Source organism: Nyctereutes procyonoides, unplaced genomic scaffold (genome assembly GCF_905146905.1).
Source record: "Nyctereutes procyonoides isolate TBG_1078 unplaced genomic scaffold, NYPRO_anot_genome, whole genome shotgun sequence".
In the NCBI taxonomy this organism is placed as follows: Eukaryota; Metazoa; Chordata; class Mammalia; order Carnivora; family Canidae; genus Nyctereutes; species Nyctereutes procyonoides.
The window spans coordinates 38,852,437-38,878,796 of NW_026575043.1; the positions used below are offsets into that span (position 1 = coordinate 38,852,437).

Here is a 26,360-nt window from a genome sequence, read left to right on the forward strand (position 1 = left end):
TTTTTGATTCATATGTTCCTCCGCTGAAACTTTTTCCATTACAAATCAAGAAGTTGCAGAAATTATTCAGTATTGAGTCAGTGGAGTGAGAGCCAGATATTCATAAGGTACATAATTTTCATATATTTGGTAGTATCTGAACTGTATATAAATATTTAAAATATGTAGGTATAGATGGGATATGACATATGAATAACAAAAAGGTTAGACTGTGAAAATAAGGGTAATTCATGTTGAGGAAGATGGGGACCATCTAAGTGATTTTGTAAGGAAGGAGGTTGCCAAAGACCAGCAGTCCTCCCCTGAGATGTGTGGGTCTACCCCACCTCTGAACTCCCCAAGTGAGGAAGGATCTGAATGAGGATTCTTGGGAAGATACATGGACCTTCAAAAAAACTAAGGTTCCCTTGTGAAGATGCATCTTTGCTATATGAGGTAGTGGCCTATTCCCATACATCTACTCCACATGTTTGCCCGTCTCTACTTCTGGTCTTAGACAAAGGCAAGTATAAGAAGGATAAGTTGGAGAAAGAATTATTAAATTCTGTCATAGAAAAACATGGTGCAGGCATAGGAGCACAAATTTTGAAGATGCTCAAGAGAGGAGCGAAGTTTAAGCAAAAAGTGTAGGGTGAGGGAGGACCATCTAAGGCAAAGGGAATGGACCTCCTCTGTCTGGATCATTGTAGGTTTCCAGGCACAGAGCACCTGCCCCTCCACAGGAGTGCTGTCTGAGGAACATGCAGAATGTGCTGGAGTGAATGGCTGAGGGCATGAGGACGCTTGATGGATATAGTGAATCTGGGAGAAGATTGATTCTTACACAACTCAGGCTACTGTCAGGTCAGAGAAGTCCCTGTGAACTTAACAACTTGTCATCTGCCACTCACCTTAGTCTTCTGATTTGAGGGACCTCCTCCTCACTCCTCTCAGGACACCCCCAGTTCTTCCCATCACAAGGGTCCTGTCCATAGTTGCCCTCTCTGACATTTGGTCACCAGAACAGGGACCTTAATCATGCTGACTGTGTAGTTCTTGGTGCTCATGTGTGCAGAGTAGAAATAGGTGGGAGTTCTGGAATCTCACGTGGTGTGGGGGTAGCATGGGGCACCACGTCCTATAAGTGAGTGCAGGATCTTCCCTCTGATCTACATTTGGGTAGCAAGTGGTTTTCTTATGTGCATTTTAGGTCACAATTGGGCACTAAACCATGAAGGAAATATGACAGCACAGCCTCCTGGGCACCACCATGAGATCTGGGGACAGTCTTGCTCCTTCTTCCCTTTTGCTCTTGGGAATGGAGTCACTTATGACATATGTGGTCTCCTTCCCCATGACTGTTCCCTACATCATTCTAGACTGGTGATGGCTCTAGTCACAGGAAGAAGGAAGAGATGATGTATGTTTCCATATGGGTTGGGAAAAAGCCACCATTCGGTATCACCAGGGGGTTATAAAGTCACAGCACAGGAGACACTCAAATGAGTGGAGTCACCACTCCATGTCCCACAGGAACAGGTGCAGGCCTTTCTCACATGTGAAGAAGGTTTGCATCAGTCATTCTTTCTTGTCAATCTCAATTGCCCAGAGCCTCCTGGTGTTCACACTATGATGACCTGTATTTAAATCACAATGGTGCTGCACAGTCAGGCTTTTCAATGACAAATAAGATAAACCTCTTGAGAACTTTTATTTTTTATTTATTTTTTGTTTTTTATTTTTTGTTATATATATATATATATAATTGGAGTTCGATTTGCCAACAGATAGAATAACACCTAGTGCTCATACCCACCATTTGCTTCAACATGGATGGAGCTGGAGGGTATTATGCTCAGTGAAGTAAGTCAATCAGAGAAGGACAAACATTATATGGTCTCATTCATTTGGGGAATATAAAATATAGTGAAAAGGAATACAGGGAAAAGGAGAGAAAATGAGTGGGAAATATCAATGAGGGTGACAGAACATGAGAGACAACTAACTCTGGGAAATGAACAAGGGGTGGTGGAAAGGGAGGTGGGCAGGGGATTGGGGTGACTGGGTGACAGGCACTGAGTGGGGCTCTTGAGAACTTTTAAACAAAAATATATGATACACAAATATGGAAAGAAGTAATGGAATGTGGACAAAAATAAATAATGAAAAATTGGATTAATAATAAATAACAGATACACTTAAATAAGAATAATAAAATGCTCCAAAAATGCTTAAATAGACCAACTTCCTTAGAACAAATAAACAATATTATTAGGAACTATTCCTCAAAAAGGCTTAAGGTACTATGAGCTTCAAAAGAGAAACTAATGAAAATGAAGAAACAACCATTCAAAATATTTGGGATACAGCAAAAGCAAACCTAAGAGGAAAACACATCGGAATATAAGCATCTCTCAATAATTTGCAAAAACCAAAATATACAAGGTAATGTCGCACCTAAAGGAACTGGAGAAGAACAGCAAAAAAAAAGCCTACACCAAGCAGAAGATTCAAGCAGAACTCAATGAAATAGAGATCAGAAAACCTGTAGAACAGATCAACAAAACCAGGAGTTGGTTTTTGAAAGAATTAATATGATAGATAAACCATTAGCCAGCTTTATTAAAAAGAAGAGAGAAATGACTCAAATCAATAAAATCATGAATGAAAGAGATCACAACCAAAACCAAGGAAATACAAACAATTTTAAAAACATATTATGAGCAGCTATAAGCCAAAAAATTAGGCAGTCTAGAAGAAGTGGATGCATTTCTGGAGAACCACAAATTAACATAACTGTGAAGGAAGTAACAAACAGAACACCTGAACAGGCCAAGAACCAGGGAGGAAATTGAAGCAGTCATCAAAAATGTCCCAAGACACAAAAGTCCAGGGTCATATGGCTTCCCAGGGGAGTTCTATCAAACATTTAAAGAAGAAATAATGCCTTTTCTACTAAAGCTGTTCCACAGGATAGAAAGGGATGGCATACTTCCAAACTTGTTTTATGAGGCCAGCATCACGTCAATTCCAACACCAAACAAAGACCCCACCAAAAAGGAAATTATAGACCAATATCCTTGATGAACAGAAATGCAAAAATTCTCAACAAGTACATTAAGAATATTATTCACCATGACCAAGTGGGATTTATCCTGGGTTTCAAAGTTGTTTCAACACTCATAAATCAATCAATGATTACATCACATCAACAAGAGAAAAAAGAAAACCATATACTCCTCTCAATAAATGCAGAGAAAGCATTTGACAAAATACAGCATCCATTCCTGATCAAAACTCTTCAGATGCAGGGATAGAGAGAACATTCCTCAGCACCTTAAAAGCCATTTATGAAAAGCCCACAGCAAATATCATTCTCAATGGGGAAGCACTGGGAGCCTTTCCACTAAGATCAGGAATAAGACATGGATGTCCATTCTCACCACTGCTATTCAACATAGTACTAAAAGTTCTAGCCTCAGCAATCAGGCAACAAAAAGAAATAAAAGGTATTCAAATTGGCAAAGAAGAAGTCAAACTCTCCCTCTACATGATACTGGATATAGAAACCCCAAACACTCCACCCCAAGATTGCTAGAACTCATACAACAATTCCTCAATGTGGCAGGTTTCAAAATCAATGTCCAGAAATCAATGCATTTCTATACACTAACAACGAGACTGAAAAAAGAGGAATTAAGGAGTTGATCCCATTTATAATTGCACCCAAAAACATAAGAAACCTAGGAATAAACCTAACCAAAGAGGTAACGTATCTACACCCTAAAAACTACAGAACACTTCTGGAAGAAATGGAGGAAGACACAAAGAGATGGAAAAATATTCCATGCTCATGGATTGGAAGAATTAATATTGTGAAAATGTCAATGGCAATTTACACGTTCAACGCAATTGCTAGCAAGGTACCATGGACTTTCTTCAGAGAGTTGGAACAAATAATCTTAAGATTTGTGTGGAATACTTGGTGAGTTTCTTTTGTCTGAGGAATTGCAGTCCTGTGGTGCTTGAATAAAAATTATATTTTGTCCATTTTCTAGTGCCAATAAATCCATTGTTAGATGTCAATTCAAAAAAAAAAAAAGATTTGTGTGGAATCAGAAAAGACCCCAAATATCCTGGTGAATATTGAAAAAGAAAACCGGAGCTAGGGCATCACAATGCCAGATTGCAAGTTGTACTACAAAGCTGTGGTCATCAAGGCAGTGTGGTACCAGCACAAAAAAAGACATATAGATCAATGGAACCTAATAGGAAACCCAGAAATGGGCCCTGAACTCTATGGTCAACTAATATTCGACAAAGCAGCAAAGCATGAAAAGGATACTGGAAAAAGGACAGTCTCTTCAATAAATGGTACTGGGAAAGCAGGAGAATGAAATTAGACCACTCTTTTACACCACACACAAAGATAAACTCAAAATGGATGAAATATCTTAATGTGACACAAGATTCCATCAAAATCATAGAGGATGACACAGGCAACACCCTTTTTGAACTGGGTCACAGCAACTTCTTGCAAGATACATCCATGAAGGCAAGTGAAACTAAAGCAAAAATCAGCTTTTGGGACTTAATCAGGATAAAAAGCTTCTGCACAACAAAAGAAACAGTCAACAAAACTAAAAGACAAACTACTGAACGGGAGAAGAGATTTGCAAAGGACATATCAGATAATGGTCTAGTATCCAAGATCTACAAAGAACTTTTAAACTCAACAGCAAAGAAACAAACAATCCAATCATGAAACGGGCAAAAGACATGAACAGAAATCTCACAGAGGAAGACATAGACATGGCCAACAGGCACATGAGAAAATGCTCCGCATCACTGGCCATCAGGGAAATACAAATCAAAACCACCATGAGATACCACCTCACACCAGTAAGAATGGGGAAAATTAACAAGGCAGGAAACAACAAATGTTGGAGAGGATGTGGGAAAGGGGAAACCTCTTGCACTGTTGGTGGGAATGTGAACTGGTACAGCCACTCTGGAAAACTGTGTGGAGGTTCCTCAAAGAGTTAAAATAGACCTGCCCTACGACCCAGCAATTGCACTGTTGGGGATTTACCGCAAAGATTCAGATGCAATGAAACGTCGGGACACCTGCACCCTAATGTTTCTTTTTTTTTTTTAATTTTTTTTATTTATTTATGATAGTCACAGAGAGAGAGAGAGAGAGAGAGAGAGAGAAAGAGAGAGAGAGGCAGAGACACAGGCAGAGGGAGAAGCAGGCTCCATGCACCGGGAGCCCGATGTGGGACTCAATCCCGGGTCTCCAGGATCGCGCCCCGGGCCAAAGACAGGCGCCAAACCGCTGCGCCACCCAGGGATCCCCCACCCTGATGTTTCTAGCAGCAATGTCCACAATAGCCAAACTGTGGTAGGAGCCTCAGTGTCCATCGGAAGATGAATGGAGAAAGATGTGGTCTATGTATACAATGGAATATTCCTCAGCCATTACAAATGACACATACCCCCCCCTTTGTTTTGACATGGATGGAACTGGAGGGTATTATGCTGAGTGAAATAAGTCAATCGGCGAAGGACAAACATTATATGGTCTCATTCATTTGGGGAATATAAAAATTAATGAAAGCGAATGAAGGGGAAAGGAGAGAAAATGAGTGTAAATATCAGTGAGGGTGACAAAATATGAGAGACTCCTAACTCTGGGAATCGAGCATGAGGTAGTAGAAAGCGAGGTGGGTGGCGGTTTGGGGTGACTGGGTGATGGACACTGTGGGGGGCACTTGATGGGATGAGCACTGGATGAGCATAGCTATATGTTGCACATTGAACTCCAGTAAAAAAATAAATGATTGTATATTGCAAATTAACATGGAACCATTTAGGAAACATGACAACATAGCCTCCTAAGGGCCCCATGGAGACTGGAGATACTGAGCCTTGGTCACTCTTTCTCTTCATTTTCTTAAAGGTTTTATTTGTTTATTCATGGCAGACACACAGAGAGAGGCAGAGATATAGGCAGAGGGGAAAGCAGGCTCTCTGTGGGGAGTCTGATTTGGGACTTAATCCCAGGATCCCATGATCATGCCCTGAACTAAAGCCAGACACTCAACCACTGAGCCACCCAGGCATCCCTTTTCTCCTTCATTCTTGAGAATGGAATCATTCCTGCAAATACCTTGCTGCCACTCCCCGTGCCCAGTCCCCACCTACCTCTAGGTGGGTGATGGTTATGGTCACAAGGTGAAGGAAGATATGACCCGTGTTCCTCTTTGACTGAGGGAGGACATGCATCCATGCAGCTTCTCCATGTGACTGGAGGGGTCACAGTGCAGGAGAATCACACATGGGTGGGGGTCATTGCTCCCAGTCCCATTGGAGGAGGCTCAGGGTCCTGGGAGGCTTATGGGCATCAGTGTCTACTCTCTTGTTAGGCACACAATGCTCCCCTGTGGCCAAAGTATCACAATCTGTATTTACATGACACAACTAGAAGTATAAGCAGGTAATCTATGTCTGATACCTTCTCCTATATCAATAGAGGGAAGACTGGGTGTCAGAACCAGTCATTCCCTACTCCCTTCCCTCCTGTCCTGCTTCATCCCCAAACCTCTTACTGTCATGTCTTCAGACACATCAGTGGTCCCCACTGATACTAGGTCATCATTTTCACTCTCCACTTGGAGTTCCAGATGATCTGCTCACAAATTCATGAATTATCCTTTTGTTAAATACTTACCAAAGTGTTCTATTTCAAATATGTAGGATATTTATTACAGGATTCCTGATTAATGCTTCTTAACTATAATTGACCACAGCAAAATCATGTTGGTGAATAAACATCCTGTGCCAGTTAAGGGTCCAAATTATCCCGTATTGTCATCCTATAGAGATTATGTCCTGAACAAGGAGATGAGGGCCACAATGAGATGAAAAGTCTCAGAATGTCCTATGAGCAATAGGATAGAATTTCCTTAGTGACAACTGCATGTGGGACATCAATGCTGGAGTTGTTCTCTGATGTTGGCTTTTCTCACAATAAGGACATAGTAAGAGGCCAGGCAGCAGAAGTGGAGGGCTTTGCTTCCCTTCCACAGTGACCTGGACGTGATGTGAGAAGTTCTCCCCCTAAGCGGAGGAGCCTTACAATCTCTGGCAATATTGGCCAGTTTCATCTCCAGCATAAAGGCCCCAATAGAATAAGCAACCTGAGTTCATCAAGCACGTTTGGACGCTATGAAGCACTCGGAGTCCCAGAACCGCCTGCTTGCCTGAAACTGAGTAGAATATCAGGAGTTATTAGGAAAAGTTCCCTGGCTTCCAAGGCTAACAAAAGAAGATTGATTGACACCAACTTTGCAAAATCTCTGTGAGCTCCACTTAAATTTGCTATCAGTCTTAAAATTTTCTTAAAATTAAAGCCATTGAATAAAAGGGAGAGAGAGAGAGAGAGAAAGAATGAGAGAGAGAGAGAGAGAGAGAGAGAACAAGAACTCTGGGAAAAAACTAAAGGGGGGCACCTGGGTGGCTCAGTGGTTGAGCATCTGCCTTTGGCTCAGGTCGTGATGTCAGGGTCCTGGGATCGAGTCCCACATCAGGCTCCCTGCGAGGAGCCTGCTTCTCCCTCTGCCTGTGTCTCTGCCTTTCTCCCTGCATCTCTTATGAATAAATAAATAAAATCTTTAAAAAAACCTAAAGAAACAATTTAAAGTTCTAGCCAGTTCAAAAATATTAAAAAAGACTAATAACCACCAATTTCACATCATAGTAAGGGAAACAATAGAAAAAGGGATCATAAAAGAACATTAGATCTTATTGACACATCAGACTTCTTTGTAAATGAGCAAATAGATCAGTTGATTATGAACTTCTGAGTGAAAGTGGATGATGCACATATATACATAATAAGAAATGGCATGTGGACAAATGACAAATGAAAATATCTTACTGTTCATCTCTATTATCATTAGATAAAAAAAACATTAGATAAAAAACACTTTCCTAGGAAGATAAAAATATTCCATTAGAAAGAAATGAATAAAGAGACCAAATTCTTTTTTTAAGATTTTATTTATTTATTCATGAGAGACAGAAGAGAGACAGAGACCTAGGCAGAGGGAGAAGCAGGCTCCATGCAGGGAGCCCAATGTGGGACTTGATCCCGGACCCTGGGATCACGACCTGAGCTGAAGGCAGATGCTCAACCGCTAGGCACCAAGGTGTCCCAAAGTGACCAAATTCTAAGGAGATATTATTGTGGAACTATTTCACAAAAAAAGGGTAAGCTCAATAAATTTCACAGAAAAAAAATCAAACAAGCCTTCATAGATCAGATGAATCCATTTGTTGAGTTCGTATTTATTTTTTTTCAAGACATTGAAAGTTCTGGAAAATTAAATTCTTGTAGAAAGCAGCTATATTCGGAATAATCATACCGGATAAATACAATACAGAAAAAGAAAATTGCAGTCTAATATTATGAAATGTTGCTGTAAACCTTCTGGATTAAATAGCAGCAAAGAAATTCCTATATCACATTAGTATATTGTACACCAGGACTGACTTATTCCAGGTACACAAGTTCAGTTCCATATTGAAAGGCCTTTTAATCGAAGACTTCATATTAATAGATCAATAGATAACATCATGCTTGCTCAAAAGAACTTGAAAGAGCCTTTGAGAAAATAATAAACAATTCCTCATAAAAGACACATAAAATAGAAACAGTCAAATACATTTGCAACATGGTAACCCATTCTTTCCCACACACATCTATTTAGTGCCACAGCCAGGACCTTAGCTAATGGGGTGTAGGAAGAGAATTTCTCCACAAGGAACAGGCTGGTGTGACCTTCAACTTCATTATTACTCAACCCAATTCTGCAGGTATTATATAATGCAATTAGACAAGAAAAATCAGTGGCTGCATCTTGTAATGGATGAGAATGGACAGGTAGTCAGTCATTCTAAAAGATGCAAATACACAGTTCAGGAGGAATACATACTTCAGTCCTGGTGGAGCCATAACATAAGCGATCTCCCCAGTGGGTAATACATATTCCTAATGGACTGTGAATTGGTACCATGACTAATGAGGGGATGGCATAGCTATGGAAAGTTCTACGAATAGGTAAATGAAAACACAGGAATCCTGAGACATCAGGAGTGAGATCGGCACCCTGAGCCTGCGAATTCCAGTCATGAACTTCAGTGCAAAGACATTCTGTGTCCCAAACTGATGGGGGGTGTCTGTTCTATGTCGTTTTGGACACTTTCTCTACAAAGGGTTGCTGTGAGTGACTTGAGGATGGAAGGGAAGGAGGAGCCCTCAGTCCAGGGCAGTGCCCTGGATGGACCTGGCCCCAACGTGGCAGCAGCAGGACCAGGAGAAGCAGAAGCCACAGGCTGAGACTGAACAGATGCTGGGGCTCTCCCTCCCCATAGATGAGAAGGGAGTTCTGCTCCCAATTTTCTCAGGTCTGGGGCTCAGTGTGATCCCCAAGAATGTTGTCACAAGAACGAGCTGTAAGGAGCAGCCGCATCCTCAGATCACAGCCCAGAGATGATCAGGAAGCCAGAGTACCCAGAAATGGAGAGAGAATGGATCAGGATCCCCAAACGATATAAGCAGTATAATAGGTAAGGACCTATTCTGTTCATTCACAGGACCCATTGGTACCAGGACACACACAGTAAACCCCTGGTGAGTTGTGTCTCAGACAAGCCAGCATGCCTGTCTCAGTCTGACCTGCATGAACTCATTCTCCAGGGCATTCCCCGGGAATGTCTGCTCAATTTGAGAAAATCGTATCATGTGTTCATGTCAAGGACAGGCTTTGGGAGCTGAATTTAAGAGAATGGGACAGATTTTATAGATAAAGTTCCCTAGAGTGTGTCTCAGACTCCAGCTTACACCAAGCAAACAAAGAAACCAGCTGACAGCAAGGAGTAGGGGCTGCAGAGGAAACCCCATTGAAGTGGGGACATCAGGTTTGTGTCTCACTTCCCCATGGGCCTTGAGCATTGTGTGAACACCAAGGCTTTCATCATAGGATTGGCAATAATAATCAGCCTCATCCTCAGCCTGGAGCCCAGTGATGGTCAGGGTGCCTGAGTTGCCAGACTTGGAGCCAGAGAATCGATCGGGAACCCCAGAACCTCTGTTATCATCATAGATGAGGAGACTGGGTGCCTTTCCTGGGAGCTGTTGGTACCAGTTCACCTCAGTAATGATTCCCAATTCTTCTAAATTTATGTTGCTGGGGATTCCAGTGCAGGAGATGGTGACCCTTTGCCCCAGGGTCCCAGACACTGAGGGAGGCTGAGTCAGCACAGACTGGGCCCAGGACCCTACAAGGCAGAGAGACACAGAAAGGGTGATGCTGGCATCTAGACACAAGAGGAAGAAGCAGGATCCAAGGTTCCCTCAAAGGGCCCCTTCCCCTGTCCCCACATCCAGTCACCTGTGCAGTGAGCGAGGAGGGTGAGGAGGAGAGGGGACCAGCCCATGGCGGAGGTCATCACTGATCCTGCCTTCTGTGGTCCCACAGCTGAGCAGAGCCTCCCCTCATCTCTCCCTTCCCCTCTTCATCCTCTGAGAGAGGGAGGGCCCATCCATGCAAATGAGACCCCAGCTCTCTGAACCCTCCCTGGCCCTGGGTCAGGTTTCTCTACCAGAGTATGTTGGGGATGGGCAGGGAGGGGCTATGTGGGGCGAGGACATGGGGAGATCCCTGCTATGAGCCCTGAGCAGAGGATACAGGAAGTACCAGGTGATAGGTCCCAGCTCTGATCACTCCTGACCCCTCAGAAATGGGCCTCAGTGCCCCCTGGTGTTCAGACTCAGACATACACAATTGTGTGATAAGGGTTTTCAGAGCCCATCAGACACAGCTCCTACCTCCCCACTGCTCTATCCACTGACCCCTGACTTAGGGCCAGACAAGCTTATCCTCTTTTAGGCCTCCTATAAAGTAAAGCCAGACGTTATTCCCTACTCAGACTCCTCATGGAGAGTCTTCCCATGGTTCCGTGTAGACTAAGACATATTTGAAACTTCAGTTTCAAATTTAGACAACTGACTATTTTTAAAGTGTCTTAAATTAGGGTACCTGGAAGGTCAATAAAAGCAGAAATGAACTATTAGGACTTCATCAAGATAAAAAGCTTATGCACAGCAAAAAAAAAAAAATAAAAAGTCAACCAAACTAAAAGAAACCTACAAAATGGGAGAAGATATTTGCAAATGACATACCACTTAAAGAACTATTATCCAATATCTACAAAGAAGTTATCAAACTCAACACCCAAGAAACAAACAATCCGGTCATGAAATGGGCAGAAGATATGATCAGACATTTCTCCAAAGACCTACACATGGCCAAAAAGCACATGAAAAAATATTCCACATCATTTCTCATCAGGGAAATACAGATCAAAACCACACTTTATACCACTGAGAATGGATACAATTAACAAGAGAAGAAACTAATGTTGGAGAGGATGTGGAGAAAGGGGAATACACTTGCCCTTTTGGTGGGAATGTGAACTGGTGCAGCCACTCTGGATAACAATGTGATGGTTCCTCAAGGAGTTAAACATAGAGCTACCCTATGATCCATGAATTAAACTACTAGGGATTTACCCCAGAGATACAGATGTAGTGAAATGATGGGACACCTGCACCCCAATGTTTATAACAGCAATATCCACAAGAGCCACACTGCGGAAGGAGCCACCGTGACTTTGACAGATGAATGGATAAAGAAGATGTGGGAGAGATATCTATATATAGTGGAATTTTACTCAGCCATCAGAAAGGATGAATACCTACAATTTACTTCAATGTGGATTGAACTGTAAACTATTATTCGGAGTGAAATAAGTCAGTCAGAGAAAGACAATCATATGGTTTCACTCATATGTGGAATATAAGAAATAATGAAAGGGACTACAAAGGAAAGGAGGAAACTGAATGTGGTAAAAGTAGAGAGGAAGACAAAGCATGAGAGACTCCAGAAATATCTCAGGAGAGCCTTGTGTGCCTGAGACCCTTGTGGCTGGATCCTGTGAAGAAAGGGAGGGGGACAAGGAGAGGTCACCCTGGGCACTCTGGGACCCATGCAGAGAAGATCTGTTACCAATTGTGGCTTGATTCATGCTTCCAAGTCCTGTGGATCCAGGAGCTGAGACCCAGAGCTCCCACCCTTCAGCTCCCTCCCTCCCCTTCCTCTCCTCAGGCCTGGAGGCCAGCAGTGGCAGCCAAGTTCAGCCCGGTGGTCCTGGGGCACTGAAGAAGGGGCTGCATAGTGTCATGGGAAAGGAGGACATGGGGTACCTGGAGAATACCTTCAGGTCAGGAATGTAACCTCAGGGACAGGATCTGGGAGGATCCTGGGAAGGTGCATGATGTTTGTGTGAGTGATTGATTAGGGCCATTTTCCTTCCTTCCTTCCTTCCTTCCTTCCTTCCTTCCTTCCTTCCTTCCTTCCTTCTTTCCCTCCTCTTCCTGCAAAAACTGGGCAATGTGTGTCCTCTTGCATATCTCCCTATTTTTAAAGATAATGTCATTCTCCACATTCCTGTCTAGATCTCTGAGCCCAAATGTGTAGTAGCTTGGCAATGATTAGTTCTTTCCTTAAGTCCAAGCTTTAATTTCCCTTCGATTAAAAAACAACATGACAAGGGAGCCTTTGAACCAACTTGCAGTTTGGAAACTTTGTTTCTCTTCTCTCATAAGCCCATGAGCACTTGGACTAGCAGATAGAAGGACTATTCCTGTCATTATTCTATTTTCATTTCATCTCAAGATGTGCACACAGAACACGTAAAGAACTCTGAAATTCAACAAGGAGAACATAAACAATCCCCTACCTTTTTTTTTAAACTGAGCACAGTACATCGAGGAAAATATACTGATTGCAAAGAAGTGCTTGAAAAGATTTTACATTAGAAAAGGAACCGTTCCTACGTATGTATTAGAACAGAAAAAAGAAACATGATGCCTGCCTGCTAATTTCACATGAGGATAACGACATAGAACATAAATGCTTAAAACATTTGTCCACTGGAAATCCATGAAGACATGAAATGTTTTAAATGAAATAGGAACTAAATGTTGAAATAACAAAGGTTGAATTGGAACACACAGGAAGTTAGATTCTTTTGGACAATCCACCAAATGCTGGCTATGGATCGGGTGTCCTGAATTCCCTCTATCATTATTGAAGGAAGTACACTTAGATGAGAATTTGGCAATATACAAAACACATCCCGGTGAAATAATCATGACAGCACCTTCTCTCATTGGTGAACTGAATTGGGACCTTTCAAAAGGAGCCCTATCTCCAGGCATATTTAATATTGCAACTGAATTAAAATGAAACGGTTCTCTTTCTCACATGCAAAGGCTCTGCTCTACTTTAATTTAAAATGAAAAATAAAACCTCATAAGAGGCAGGAAACTTAATTTGTGACAGAGTGGGGTGAAGTACAGTAAAAAAAAAGGAATTCTAATTTTATAGGACATATGTAACTACCCATTGGAGAGGCCCTGGGTATTCTGAGGCTCAGAAGGATGGTGTGTTGGACTCTAAAATGTGGAGGAAAAAACAAACACAAAGAAAGAACCACCACAACACAAAGTGTGAGGTCCCTGAGCTGAGCTCCCAGGGCTTCTCACTTGTTGGACGCAGAGGCAGCATTTTATGTTAACAGCAGAACCTCCGGGCAGTATAGTTTCTGAACCCTGGGCTCACTTCCAGTTTTCAGTGGGGGACACGCTGGTTATTGGAGACTCGTCATAAAGTTCATTTATTTAATTAGCTTTCTCATTTGGAGGCAAAAAGCAGTCCCTGGGATCAGGGACTGCAAGTGACACTCTGTTGAAAATATGCATCTATAGGGGCTGACTCTGTCAGTAGAGGGTGAGATTCTGGATCTTTGGCTTGTAGGTTTGAGCCCCACCTGGGTGTAGAGATTACTGAAAAATTAAATCTTAAAGAAAAAATATACATATATATGTAATGTTTCCTAACACCTAGTATGATGGTGTGTGATGTCATGTGGATGGATTTCATCTTCTGTTCTACACATTATACAAGGGAAAATATATGTGATGTTAATATTTATTAGTATTAATATACATTTTGCTTAACATTTTAAAGGTTCCATGGGTATTGTGTGTAACAAAGAAAGAACTATGGGGGGGGCACCATTTCGTATCAGATCGCTCTACTGCTGTCACCAGTAAAGGGATTAGCATCCTCAGTACATGTGTCCCAGCTTGGAACCTATGGCCCCAGGTCTGTGTCCCACCCCCTCATCTGCCTCTGTCACTGTGCTTAGCATCAGTGTCATACACCTGACTGTAAGCTACATAGAAGCTTCTAGATGACGAGGATCAGAGACAAGTGCCCAGGGGTTTTTGTCTCACTGCCTCATTATCTGAGACACTGTGGGTAAGAGTAGCTGCTCTCACTGCCATGATCTGTAGCACAGTAGTAGTCAGCCTCATCCTCAGGCTGCAGCCCAGAGATGAGCAGGAGCCCTGCATTGGCTGAGGTATCCTTGGATCCAGAGAAGCTGCTGGAGACCCCGGAGCCCTGGTGTTTATATGAGTCCGGGTAGTAGTACAGGAGATCCCAGGGAGGGCTCCCTGGCTTCTGCTGGTACCAGTACATGTCATAGTCACCATCACTGAAGCCACTGCTCAGGGTGCAGGTGAGTCTGGCTGTTGATCCCAGAGATGCAGAGAGGGAGGGCGGCTGGGTCAGCACAGGCTGGGACAGTGAACCTGCAGACACACACACGTCACAATGACGACAAGAGACAGGATGCATGTGGTTGAGGAGCTGAGCCACAGGGATCCGACTCAGGCTGGGGTCCCCCCCTCTTTCACTGGGGCCTGTCCCTACCTGTACAGTGACAGAGGAACACAAGGAGGACAGGCGTCCAGGCCATAGTGATGCAACGCCTTCTTAGGCCACAGAGCTGGGACTGGGATGCCCCTGACCTGTCTTATCCCCTGTCCCAGGGCCTCACAGAGGAGGGGCTGCTCATGCAAATGTGACCACCCCTGCCTCTCCCTCCTGTGCACTTACAGGTCTGTGTCCCTTTGACAGGGAGGATTCCTCATGCAATAGCTTCCCCCTGGTGGGCCTGAAGGAAGCAGCTTCTGGGACCCACACACAGGCCCAGATCTGGACTCCCAGGTCCAGAGAGGACACAGCTGCCCATTACCCACTGAGATCAAAGGGCCCAGGACCTAGGCCTCCCATCAGTGGAGGGCTGCCATACCTAGAGCCCCTGTCCTGCGGAAACTCTGAGACTCCATCTCACTTCGCCCCCTGCTGGTCTTGAGACAAATCGCTCCTCCTTTCCCACCTCAGGCAAGCCTCTCTTCCCCTGTTTCTCTGACCCCTGTTCTCCCACCATGTGAGAGTGATGCTCCAGGGATGGATAGATGTCCTGGGGTGTCGTCTCTGATCAGGATTCTTCTGTGTATTTGGATCTAGCGGGAGGAACCTGTGAAATGCTGAGGCAGGAAAGCCTGGGAACCGCTGTAGGTCTGAGGACAAAACTTAGGGGACAGAGAACAGAGGGGATCTGTCTCCACAGGGGGAGCCCAAGGGAGACGGGCTGGCTCTGAGTGATGAGTGTGAGCAGGAGCTTGTGGAATGGACACACATCTTCATAGAGGAGGACACAGAGGGTGGGAATGCTGGGCCCTTCCTGAGCAGGACTCACAGGACACAGCAAAGGCTAATGATTTTTCTGGAGGTTTAGACAGAACAGGCATCCAGCAGGGACCAGTGTAGGGTCATCCTGTGACCTCTCTTCATTTTACTGTGAGAGTTTTCATCCCAGCTGTGCCTGTCGTCACTGCTGCTCATTACAGAATTAGCTCCAGGGGATGTCCTAGGACAGAACTAGGGATGGGAGACCTAGAAGTTACATTAGGGCATGGCAGGAGGAATATGACAGCATAGGAAACTGGGAAGGGTGAAGGGCTTGTGTCTCAAAGTGGGACAGTGAGAGGTGACCCACTGGACCCCAGCTGTGGGAGGCACAGGGATGTTCCAGAATTTCAGGTGATTTTTTTCAACTCCCACAGTGTCAGGGTTGCCTGGAGTGACACAACTGAGGTCCAGAGGGGAGAACAGATTGAAGGCTGGTGATGGTCCTCTCATCATGTGTCACAGTGTCTATAGTGTGACGTGGAGAGGCATGGAAACACTAACAGACAACCAGGGCTGTAAGGGTGCCTGCCCTCCCCCAAAGGATGGATGTGTGTGTTCCCTTGATCACCTACCTAAGCACTTAGTCTGCATCATCCGTCCATTCATTCATTCATTCATTCATTCATTTTTTCCTTTAAACATACATTTAAGGAATGTCCAGTTATGTCAAATCTCTCTTCATCATGAGGTGAAATAAAACACGATTTTTTTTATTTTTTATTTATGATAGTCACACACACAGAGAGAGAGAGAGGCAGAGACACAGGCAGAGGGAGAAGCAGGCTCCATGCACTGGGAGCCCGATGTGGGATTCAATCCCGGGTCTCCAGGATCGCGCCCCGGGCCAAAGGCAGGCGCCAAACCGCTGCGCCACCCAGGGATCCCCAAAACACGATTTTTATACATTTCAGAATTGCTCGTACTTGTCTGTTTCATGTATGTGCATGGTTGCTGTTTGCTTTTCTCAAAGTCTGTGTGTGAGATCCCAACATATCACACATAGGTTCCTAATCAATCACTTTGTCTATTTATCGTAAGGTTCTTTGATACACTGTAAAAAAGTTTGCAGTTTTACATATATCAAAGTTGAAGGTAAGAAGGACCTAACGTGTTAGAAGAAAAGGAAGAATCATAAAGAGTAATTGAAAAATATCTCAAAAACACAACGTCAGGTTCTACAAGTCAACATAAAACATAGAAACAAGTGATTGATGTCATATTACTTAGAAATAGCAACTAAAATTATGACAATCTGAGAACTAATGAAATATATTTCATCGTGAATAAACTGGGAAGTCACAGCAATCAGTGAGGATCCTTCACCTTGAAGGGAGCCTTGAGCCACCCTTAGAACCTGTCTCAGGCATCCCCAAGGCTTCCCAGGTTAGAGGAATCCTTTCCTACTGAGGAGGTCTAGAGCCAGTGGTCAGCAAAAGGATTGGAAAACTGGATGTGGGAAGAGAACCCAGGGCCCAGGAGCCCCTCCCAAAGTTGGAAGATGCAGACAGAAACCCTGTCTCTAAGGTGATGCAGGCTGTCCCCGGGGAGAGCTGTCTTTGGCTGTACTGCTCATCTCTGAAGGCCCACGCCAATGCACTCTATTCATTGTGGTCTATGGTATCCAGGAATCCCATCAGTGGATCCAAGTGTGAGCAGAAAAAGATAGGGGTGCCCAGGAGAAAAAATAGGATAGAGCTTTCATGACAAAAGAGAGGTCATTTTAACCCCAACTCTTTTCTGGGATCTCAGTGCAAGTAGCTCTACTTTCCCCAAACTTGTCTTGCAGGTCTTCCCAGAACATGTCAGAATTAAAAAGAAATGCAAAACAAACAAACAAAAAAACAGAACTCATGACAGTAGTTAAGAATTTTAAGGAGATAAAGGGTATGAAAAATATGACAGTCTCTTCCAGGACAAGACAGAGCCTAACCACATTAGAGACCACAAATCAGTGGTGAAACACCCAGTGCTGATTCAAAGGAAACTAAGCCCTGCACTCCTTATCCTAAATTAGGACTAAAATCCTTCCCAGTTTACACTGGCTCTGAGAGCAGGTCCCAGCCTGTTCCCCCTGTAGGACAGGTACCTCTGCTTCATTCCTGAACAAATGCAACTATTTATCTTTTATCCATATTTGATTCCTCCAAAACTCAGAAAATGCCATTATTCTTATACTTTTATGGCAATATATTTATTAACATAAGTTTGATAAGATTCCATTTTCCTTATAACAAGATATAATTGGAAACATTGGCTATATTACCAAGATGTTGACGAGAATGTCATATTTGAAAGAGATGTGCGTATGTACATATATATCTATACATACATAATCAGGTATGACCAGACAGATCTAAGGAACTAACATTGACTTTGTGGATCCAATAAAGCCTTTTGGAAATATGAGTCAGGCACATTCTTACAGTTTCCAACCTCTTTACTCGGTGAATCAAGAATGTCATGTCCTAGCAGGTGCAGGAATCTTGGATTTTTAGATACCTCAAGAACAATTTACTCCACTGGGTGTTATTCTGTATGTTGGCAAATTGAACACCAATAAAAACTAAATTCATTATTTAAAAAAAGAACAATTTACTCAACTCTATAGGTGTTGTAGTTTAGGTCTGATGCCAAGTATGTGACACAAGTTTTCACTTGGCTCCTATCCTGGAGGAGCTGTTAAAAATTTACCCAAAGGAATCTTATAAAAGGCCCTGCCGAGCACGTTTTAAGAGCCTGTATGATTAAGTGTCATGATTCCTGCAAATATGTGAATAATCAGAAAATTTTTGAAACTACACATATTTGGTAAATCAATTAATGTAAAAATTTTTGAAACTACACATATTTGGTAAATCAATTAATGTTTAATTAGTAGAAACAAATGTGATTGTTGAGAAAAAATATGTTTCAATGACACTTTCAAGTAAATATTTGTATCCAATTCTGTTCATTAAAACCTCGACTGGATCATGTTTTTCTCTAGCTTCTTAAAAACCCTGACTATAGGGGTCGGGGTAAGATGGCGAAAAAGTAGGGTCCCAAATCACCTGTCCCCACCAACCTACCTAGATAACTTTCAAATCATCTTGAAAACCTGCAAATTTGTTTTTTTAATGAATTAATTTTTATTGGTGTTCAATTTACCAACATACAGAATAACACCCAGTGCTCATCCCGTCAAGTGTCCCCCTCAGTGCCCGTCACCCATTCACCCCCACCCCCCGCCCTCCTCCCCCTCCACCACCCCTAGTTCGTTTCCCAGAGTTAGGAGTCTTTATGTTCTGTCTCCCTTTCTGATATTTCCCACACATTTCTTCTCCCTTCCCTTATATTCCCGTTCACTATTATTCATATTCCCCAAATGAATGAGAAAACCTGCAAATTTGGAATGAGATTTAAAGTGAAAACAGCTGGAATGCTTCAATGAGAACAGTTCACACTTCTATCAAGGTAGGAAGATGGGAAAAAAATAAACGAAAAAGCATCCAAGGGGGAGGAGCCCCCGTGAGGACCCTGGCTAAAGCCGGGTGGTGAGTGCCTTCAGGACAGGAAAGCCCAGTCCCAAAGAAGCAGGAACTGATGGAAAGATGCTTGCAGGGAACTTGGGCAGGACCCCAAGAGGGGCAGTGGAGCCCCAGGTTCCTGGGGTCACTAACGGCGGAGGTGCACCCCAGGGGAGAGCGCAACCTGCCCCACTGGCTGAGCTCCCTAAGGACCTGGAGCACACACCTGGCGGGACCCAGGGAGCAGCTCAAGTAGCAGCTCAGGTTGTGGCTCTGCACAGAGGGGGCTGCACAACCCAGGAGTGTGATTCCAGTGGGTCAGGCTCCGGAGCCCAAGGCACCAGGGGACACAGCCCAGGATCCAGGGCTCCCCTTGGGACAGGTGGAGGCCGGGAGGACACAGGACAGCAAGGATGCTCCTGCTGCCAGGTGGCCCCGAGCTGTGCAGATCAGCGACACCTGCCCCCAGAGCATCCAGGCTCCTGCAGACTGGGAGCTGCGGTAGTTACTGTGGAAGCTGACTCCAGGGATGGAGAGCTGGCCGCCGCCACTGTTGTTTCTCCTTGTGTCACCTTGTGCCTGGGAATGAGCGGGTCCACCAGGAAGCAGGGGCCTCACAGGATAAACAGCTTCCACAGAACCCTGCATCTGACAGGGGGGCATCTCCCAGGTGCACACTCCTGAGAATCAGCACAGCAGGCCCCTCCCCCAGAAGAACAGCTGGAAGGACAGAGAAGAACAAGTTCTTGACCAAGCATCACAGGAGAGCTCCAGGGGAAGTCAAGGGACTTACAGTATATAGAATCAGAGGATACCCCTCCTTTTTGTTTGTTTGTTTTTTGTTTGTTTTCCCAATCCTTTTTCCCCTTTTTCCATCCGTTTCCCAGTACAAATTGTTTTTAGCCACTCTGCACTGAGCAAAATGACTAGGAGGAAAAACTCACCAAAAAAGGAGAATCAGAAAGAGTCCTCTCTCCCAGAGAGTTACAGAATTTGGATTACAATTCAATGTAATCCTCTCATCACCTGTCCATTCACGTCTTCATCTTCTGAGACAAGGAGGGCCTATCCATGCAAATGAGAACCCAGCCCTCTACCCCTCCCTGGCCCAGGGTCAGGTCCCTCTGCCAGAGGATATGAGAGAGGTGGGCATGGGAGGACTGTGTGTGGCCCCAGGGTGTGGGGATTTCCTGACTGTGAGCCCTGAGCAGAGAGCATAGGCAGTCCCAGGTAGCAGGTCCCAGCTCAGATTAACTCAGATTCCTAGGAAAAGGACACAAGTGCCCCCTGGTGCATGATGCCAGACATAGCTTCATCTTATTGCTGACTAGAAACCATTAGAGATAAGTTCTGTCTTTCCACCTCTCTACTATTTTCTCCATTAAGGACTCACCAGCTGTCCCCTTAAGGGTCCTCCCATTACCTCAGTGTAGACTTTATGCTCTACTCAGACTCCTCAGGTGAGTCCAACATTGGTGCTCTCAGGGCCTCATCGGTCAGGACAGAGCTGGTGTCTCTACACAAACTATATTTAAGACATGATCAAGTCCAGAGGAGTTAAAGCGGGCAAGATGGCAGAAGAGTAGAATCCCCAAGTCATCTGTCCTCAACAACTTACCTAGATAACTCTCAAATCATCCTGAAAACCAATAAATTCAGCCTGAGATTTAAAGAGAGAACAGATGGAATGCTACAGTGAGAAGAGTTCGTGCTTTTATCAAGGACAACTTGTTTTTAGCCACTCTACACTGAGCAAAATGAATAGAAGGAAGAACACACCACAAAAGGAAGAATCAGAAACACTATTATCTCTCACAGAGTAACAGAATTTGGATTACAATTCAATGTCAGAAAGCCAATTCAGAAGCACAATTACAAAGCTACTGGTGGCTCTAGAAAAAAGCATAAAGGCATCAACAGACTCCATGACTGCAGAATTTAGATCTAATCAGGCCAAAATTAAAAATAAATTACATGAGATGTAATTCAAAATGGAGGTCCTAATGATGAGGCTTAATGAGGTAGAAGAACAAGTGAGTGACATAGAAGACAAGGTGATGGCAAGGAAGGAAGCTGAGGAAAAAAGAGAGAAACAAAAGATCATGAGGAAAGAATAAGAGAAATAAATGACAGCCTCAGAAGGAAAAATCTATATTTAATTGGGGTTCAGAGGGCGCCGAAAGGGACAGAGGACCAGAAAGCATATTTGAACAAATCATAGTTGAGAACTTCCCTAACTTGAGAAGGGAAACAGGCATTCAGATCCAAAAGATAGAGAAATCCCCCTTAAAATCAATAAAAACTGTTCAACACCCCGACATTTAATAGTAAGAATTGCAAATTCCAAAGAAAAGAAAAGATCCTTAAAGCAGCAATAGACAAGATATCCCTAAACTTTATGCAGAGAAGTATTAGGTTAACAGCAGACCTCTCCACAGAGACCTGACAGGCCAAAAAGGGCTGGAAGGAGATACTAAGGGTCCTAAATGAGAACAGCCTGCAGCCAAGAATACTTTGTCCAGCAAGGCTCTAATTCAGAATAGAAGGAGAGGGAAAAAAAAAGAATAGAAGGAGAGATAAAGAGCTTTCAAGATAGACAGAAGCTGAAAGAATATGTGGCCATCAAATCAGCTCTGCAAGAAATATTAAGGGAGATTCTGTAAAAGAAAGAGGAAGTCCAAGGAAACAATCCACACAAACAGGGATTGAATAAGTATTATGATAACACTAAATTCATATCTTTCAATAGTAACTCTGAGGGATCCCGGGGTGGCGCAGCGGTTTAGCGCGTGCCTTTGACCCAGGGCGCGATCCTGGAGACCTGGGATTGAGTCCCACGTCGGGCTCCCAGTGCATGGAGCTTGGTTCTCCCTCTGCTTGTGTCTCTGCCTCTCTCTCGCTCTCTCTCTCTCTCTCTCTCTCTCTCTCTGGCTATCATACATAAATAAATAAAAATTTTAAAAAAATAGTAACTCTGAACGTGAATGGGCTTAATGATCCCATCAAAAGGTGCAGGGTTTCAGACTGGATAAAAAAGCAAGACCCATCTAGTTGCTGTCTATAAGACACTCATTTTAGACCTAATTACACCTACAGCCTGAAAAATAAAAGATTGAGGAACCATTTACCATTCAAATGATCCTCAAAAGAAAGCAGGGGTAGCCATCCTCATATCAGATAAATAAAAATTTATCCCCAAGACTGTATAAGAGATGAAAAGAGACACTATATCCTACTTAAATGATATATCCAACAAGAGGACATAAAATCATCAATATATATGCCCCAAATGTGGAAGCTGCCAAATATATAAATCAATTATTAACCAAAGTTAAGACATACTTAGATAGTAATACACTTATACTTGGGAGACTTGAACACGGCCCTTTCAGTAGATCTTCTAAGCACAACATCTCCAAACAAACAAGAGCTTTAAATGATACACTAGAGCAGTTGGATTTCACAGATATTAACAGAACTTTTACATCCAACTGAATATACATTCTTCTCAAGTGCACATGGAACTTTCTCCAGAATAGACCACATACTGGGTCACAAATCAGGTCATAACCAATACCAAAATATTGGGATCATCCCCTGCACATATTCAGACCATAATGCTGTGAAACTAGAACTAAATCACAAGAAGTTTGGAAGGATTTTAAACATGTGGAGGTAAGGACCATCCTACTAAAAGATGAAAGGGTCAACCAGGAAATTAGAGAAGGATTAAAAAGATTCATGGAAACTAATGAGAATGAAGACCCAACCATTCAAAATCTTTGGGATACAGCAAAAGCAGTCCTAAGGGGGAAATATATCACAATGCAAGCATCCATCCAAAAACTGGAAAGAACTCAAATACAAAAACTAACCTTGCACCTAAAGGAGCTGGAGAAGGAAAAGCAAATAAAACCTTCCACCAGCAGAAGAAGACAGCTAATAAATATGCGAGCAGACCTCAATGAAATAGAGAACAGTAGAACTATGAAACAAATCAACAAAACCAGTAGTTGGCTCTTTGAAAGAATTGATAAGATAGATATACCATTAGCCAGCCTTATTAAAAAGAAGAGAGAAAAGACTCTAATTAATAAACTCATGAATGAGAAAGGAGAAATCACCATCAACATCAAGGAAATACAAACGATTTTAAAAAATTATTATGAGCATACATACTCCAATAAATTAGGCAATCTAGAAGAAATGGACACATTTCTGGAAAACCACAAACTCCAGAACCTGGAACAGGAAGAAATAGAAAACCTAAACAGGCCAATAACCAGGGAGGAAATTGAAGCAGTCATCAAAAACCTCCCAAGACACAAAAGTCCAGAGCCAGATGGCATCCCGAGGATTCTATGAAATGTTTTAAGAAGAAACTATACCTATTCTACTAAAGCTGTTCAGAAAGATATAAAGAGATGGAATACTTCCAAACTCATTCTATGAGGCCAGCATCACCTTAATTCCAAAACCAGACAAAGACCACACCAAAAAGGAGAATTATAGACCAATACCCTGATGAACAGATGCAAAAATTCTCAAAAAGATATTAGCCATAGGTCCAACAGTACATTAAGAAGATTATTCACCACGACCAAGTGGGATTTATCCTCGGTTTGCAATGCTGGTTCAACACTCGTAAAGCGATCAATGTAATTGATCATATCAGCAAGAGAAAAACCAAGAACCATACAATCCTCTCAATAGATGCGGAGAAACATTTGACAAAATAGAGCATCCATTCCTGATCAAAATGCTTCAAAGTGCAGGGATAGAGGGAACATTCCTCAGATTCTTAAAAGCCATCTATGAAAACCCCAGAGCAAATATTATTCTCAATTGGGAAGTACTGGGAGCCTTTCTCCTACGATCAGGAACACGACAGGGATGTCCACTCTCATTACTGGTATTCAACATAGTACTAGAAGTCCTAGCCTCAGCAATCAGGCAATGATAAAAAATATAAGGCATTTAAATTGGCAAAGAAGAAGTCAAACTCTCCTTCTTCGCTGATGACATGATACAGTACATAGAAAGCCCAAAAGACTCCACGCCAAGATTGCTGGAACTCATATAGCAATTCTGCAGTGTGGCAGGATACAAAATCAATGCCCAGAAATCAGTGGCACTTCTATACACTAACAATGAGACTGAAGAAAGAGAAATGAAGGAGTCAATTCCATCTACATGGCACCCAAAGTCATGAGGTACCTAGGAATAAACCTAACCAAAGAGGTAAAGTGTGTATACACTAAGAAGTACAGAACATTTCTAAAAGAAATGGAGGAAGACACAAAGCGATGGGAAAATATTCCATGATCATGGATTGGAAGAAATAATATTGTGAAAATGTCAAAGCTACCCAGGGCAATGTACACATTTAATGCAATCCCTATCAAAATAAAATGGACTTTCTTCAGAGAGTTGGAAAAATCATCTTAAGATTTGTGTGGAATCAGAAAAGACCCCAATTAGCCAGGGGAATATTCAAAAAGAACACCAGATCTGGGGGCATCTCAATGCCAGATTTCAGGTTGTACTACAAAGCTGTGGTCATCAAGACAGTGTGGTACTGGCACAAAAACAGACACATAATTCAAAGGAAGAGAACAAACAATCCAGAAATAGCTGTTTAACTTTACGGTCAACTAATATTTGACAAAGCAGGAAAGACTATCCACTGGAAAAGGGACTGTATGTACAATAAATGCGGCTGGAAAAATTGGATATCCAAATGCAGAAGAACGAAACTAGACCATTCTCTTATACCATACACAAAGAAAAGCTCAAAATGGATGAAAGATCTAAATATGAGACAAGATTCCATCAAAATCCTAGAGGAGAACACAGGCAACACCCTTTTTTGAACTTGGCCACGGCAACTTCTTGCAAGATACATCCATGAAGGCACGGGAAACAAAAGCAAAAATAAACTACTGGGACTTCATCAAGATAAGAAGCTTCTGCACAGCAAAAGAAACAGTCAACAAAACTAATAGACAACCTACAGAATGGGAGAAGATATTTGCAAATGACATATCAGATAAAGGGCTAGTTTCCAAGATCTATAAAGAACGTGTTAAAATCAACAGCAGGGATCCCTGGGTGGTGCAGTGGTTTAGCGCCTGCCTTTGGCCCAGGGCGCGATCCTGGAGACCCGGGATCGAATCCCACGTCGGGCTCCCGGTGCATGAATCCTGCTTCTCCCTCTGCCTATGTCTCTGCCCCCCCTCTCTCTTTCTCTCTCTCTGTGACTATCATAAATAATTTTTAAAAATTAATAAAAAAAAGCTTTAAAAAATAAAATAAAATCAACAGCAAAGAAACAAGCAATCCAATTATGAAATGGGCAAAACACATGAACAGAAATCTCACAGAGGAAGACACAGACATGGCCAACAAGCACATGAGAAAATGCCCCGCATCACTGGCCATCAGGGAAATACAAATAGAAACCACAAGGAGATACTACCTCACACCAGTGAGAATGGGGAAAATTAACAAGGCAGGAAACCACAAATGTTGGAGAGCATGCGGAGAAAGGGGAACCCTCTTGCACTGTTGGTGGGAATGTGAACCGGTGCAGCCACTCTGGAAAACTGTGTGGAGGTTCCTCAAAGAGTTACAAATAGATCTGCCCTATGACCCAGCAGTTGCACTGCTGGGGATTTACCCCAAAGATACAGATGCAGTGAAATGCCAGGACACCTGCACCCTGATGTTTCTAGCAGTAATGTCCACAATAGCCAAACTGTGGAAGGAGCCTCGGTGTCCATCGAAAGATGAATGGATAAAGAAGATGTGGTCTATGTATACAATGGAATATTCAGCCATTAGAAATGACAAATAACCACCATTTGCTTTGAGGTGGATGGAACTAGAGGCTATTATGCTGAGTGAAATAAGTCAATTGGAGAAGGACAAACATTATATGGTCTCATTCATTTGGAGAATATAAAAAATAGTGGATGGGAATAAAGGGGAATGGAGAAAAACTGAGTGGGAAATATCAGAAAGGGAGGCAGACCATGGAAGACTCCTAACTCTGGGAAACGAACTAGGTGTGGTGGAAGAGGAGGTGGGAGGGGGTTGGGGGTGACTGGGTGATGGGCACTGAGGGGGGCACTTGGTGGGA

The 26,360-nt window shown here is 43.0% G+C and overlaps 1 gene segment (V, D, J or C); it reads right to left on the minus strand.

The window, feature by feature from the left end:
* LOC129508299 (probable non-functional immunoglobulin lambda variable 5-48) overlaps window positions 1-14,934 on the minus strand; it is a 39,095-nt gene extending 24,161 nt beyond the window's left edge. Inside the window, 2 exon segments of the V gene segment in view lie at window positions 14,453-14,767; window positions 14,889-14,934. Coding sequence covers window positions 14,453-14,767; window positions 14,889-14,934 — 361 coding nt within the window.
* Window positions 14,935-26,360: the final 11,426 nt, after the last annotated feature.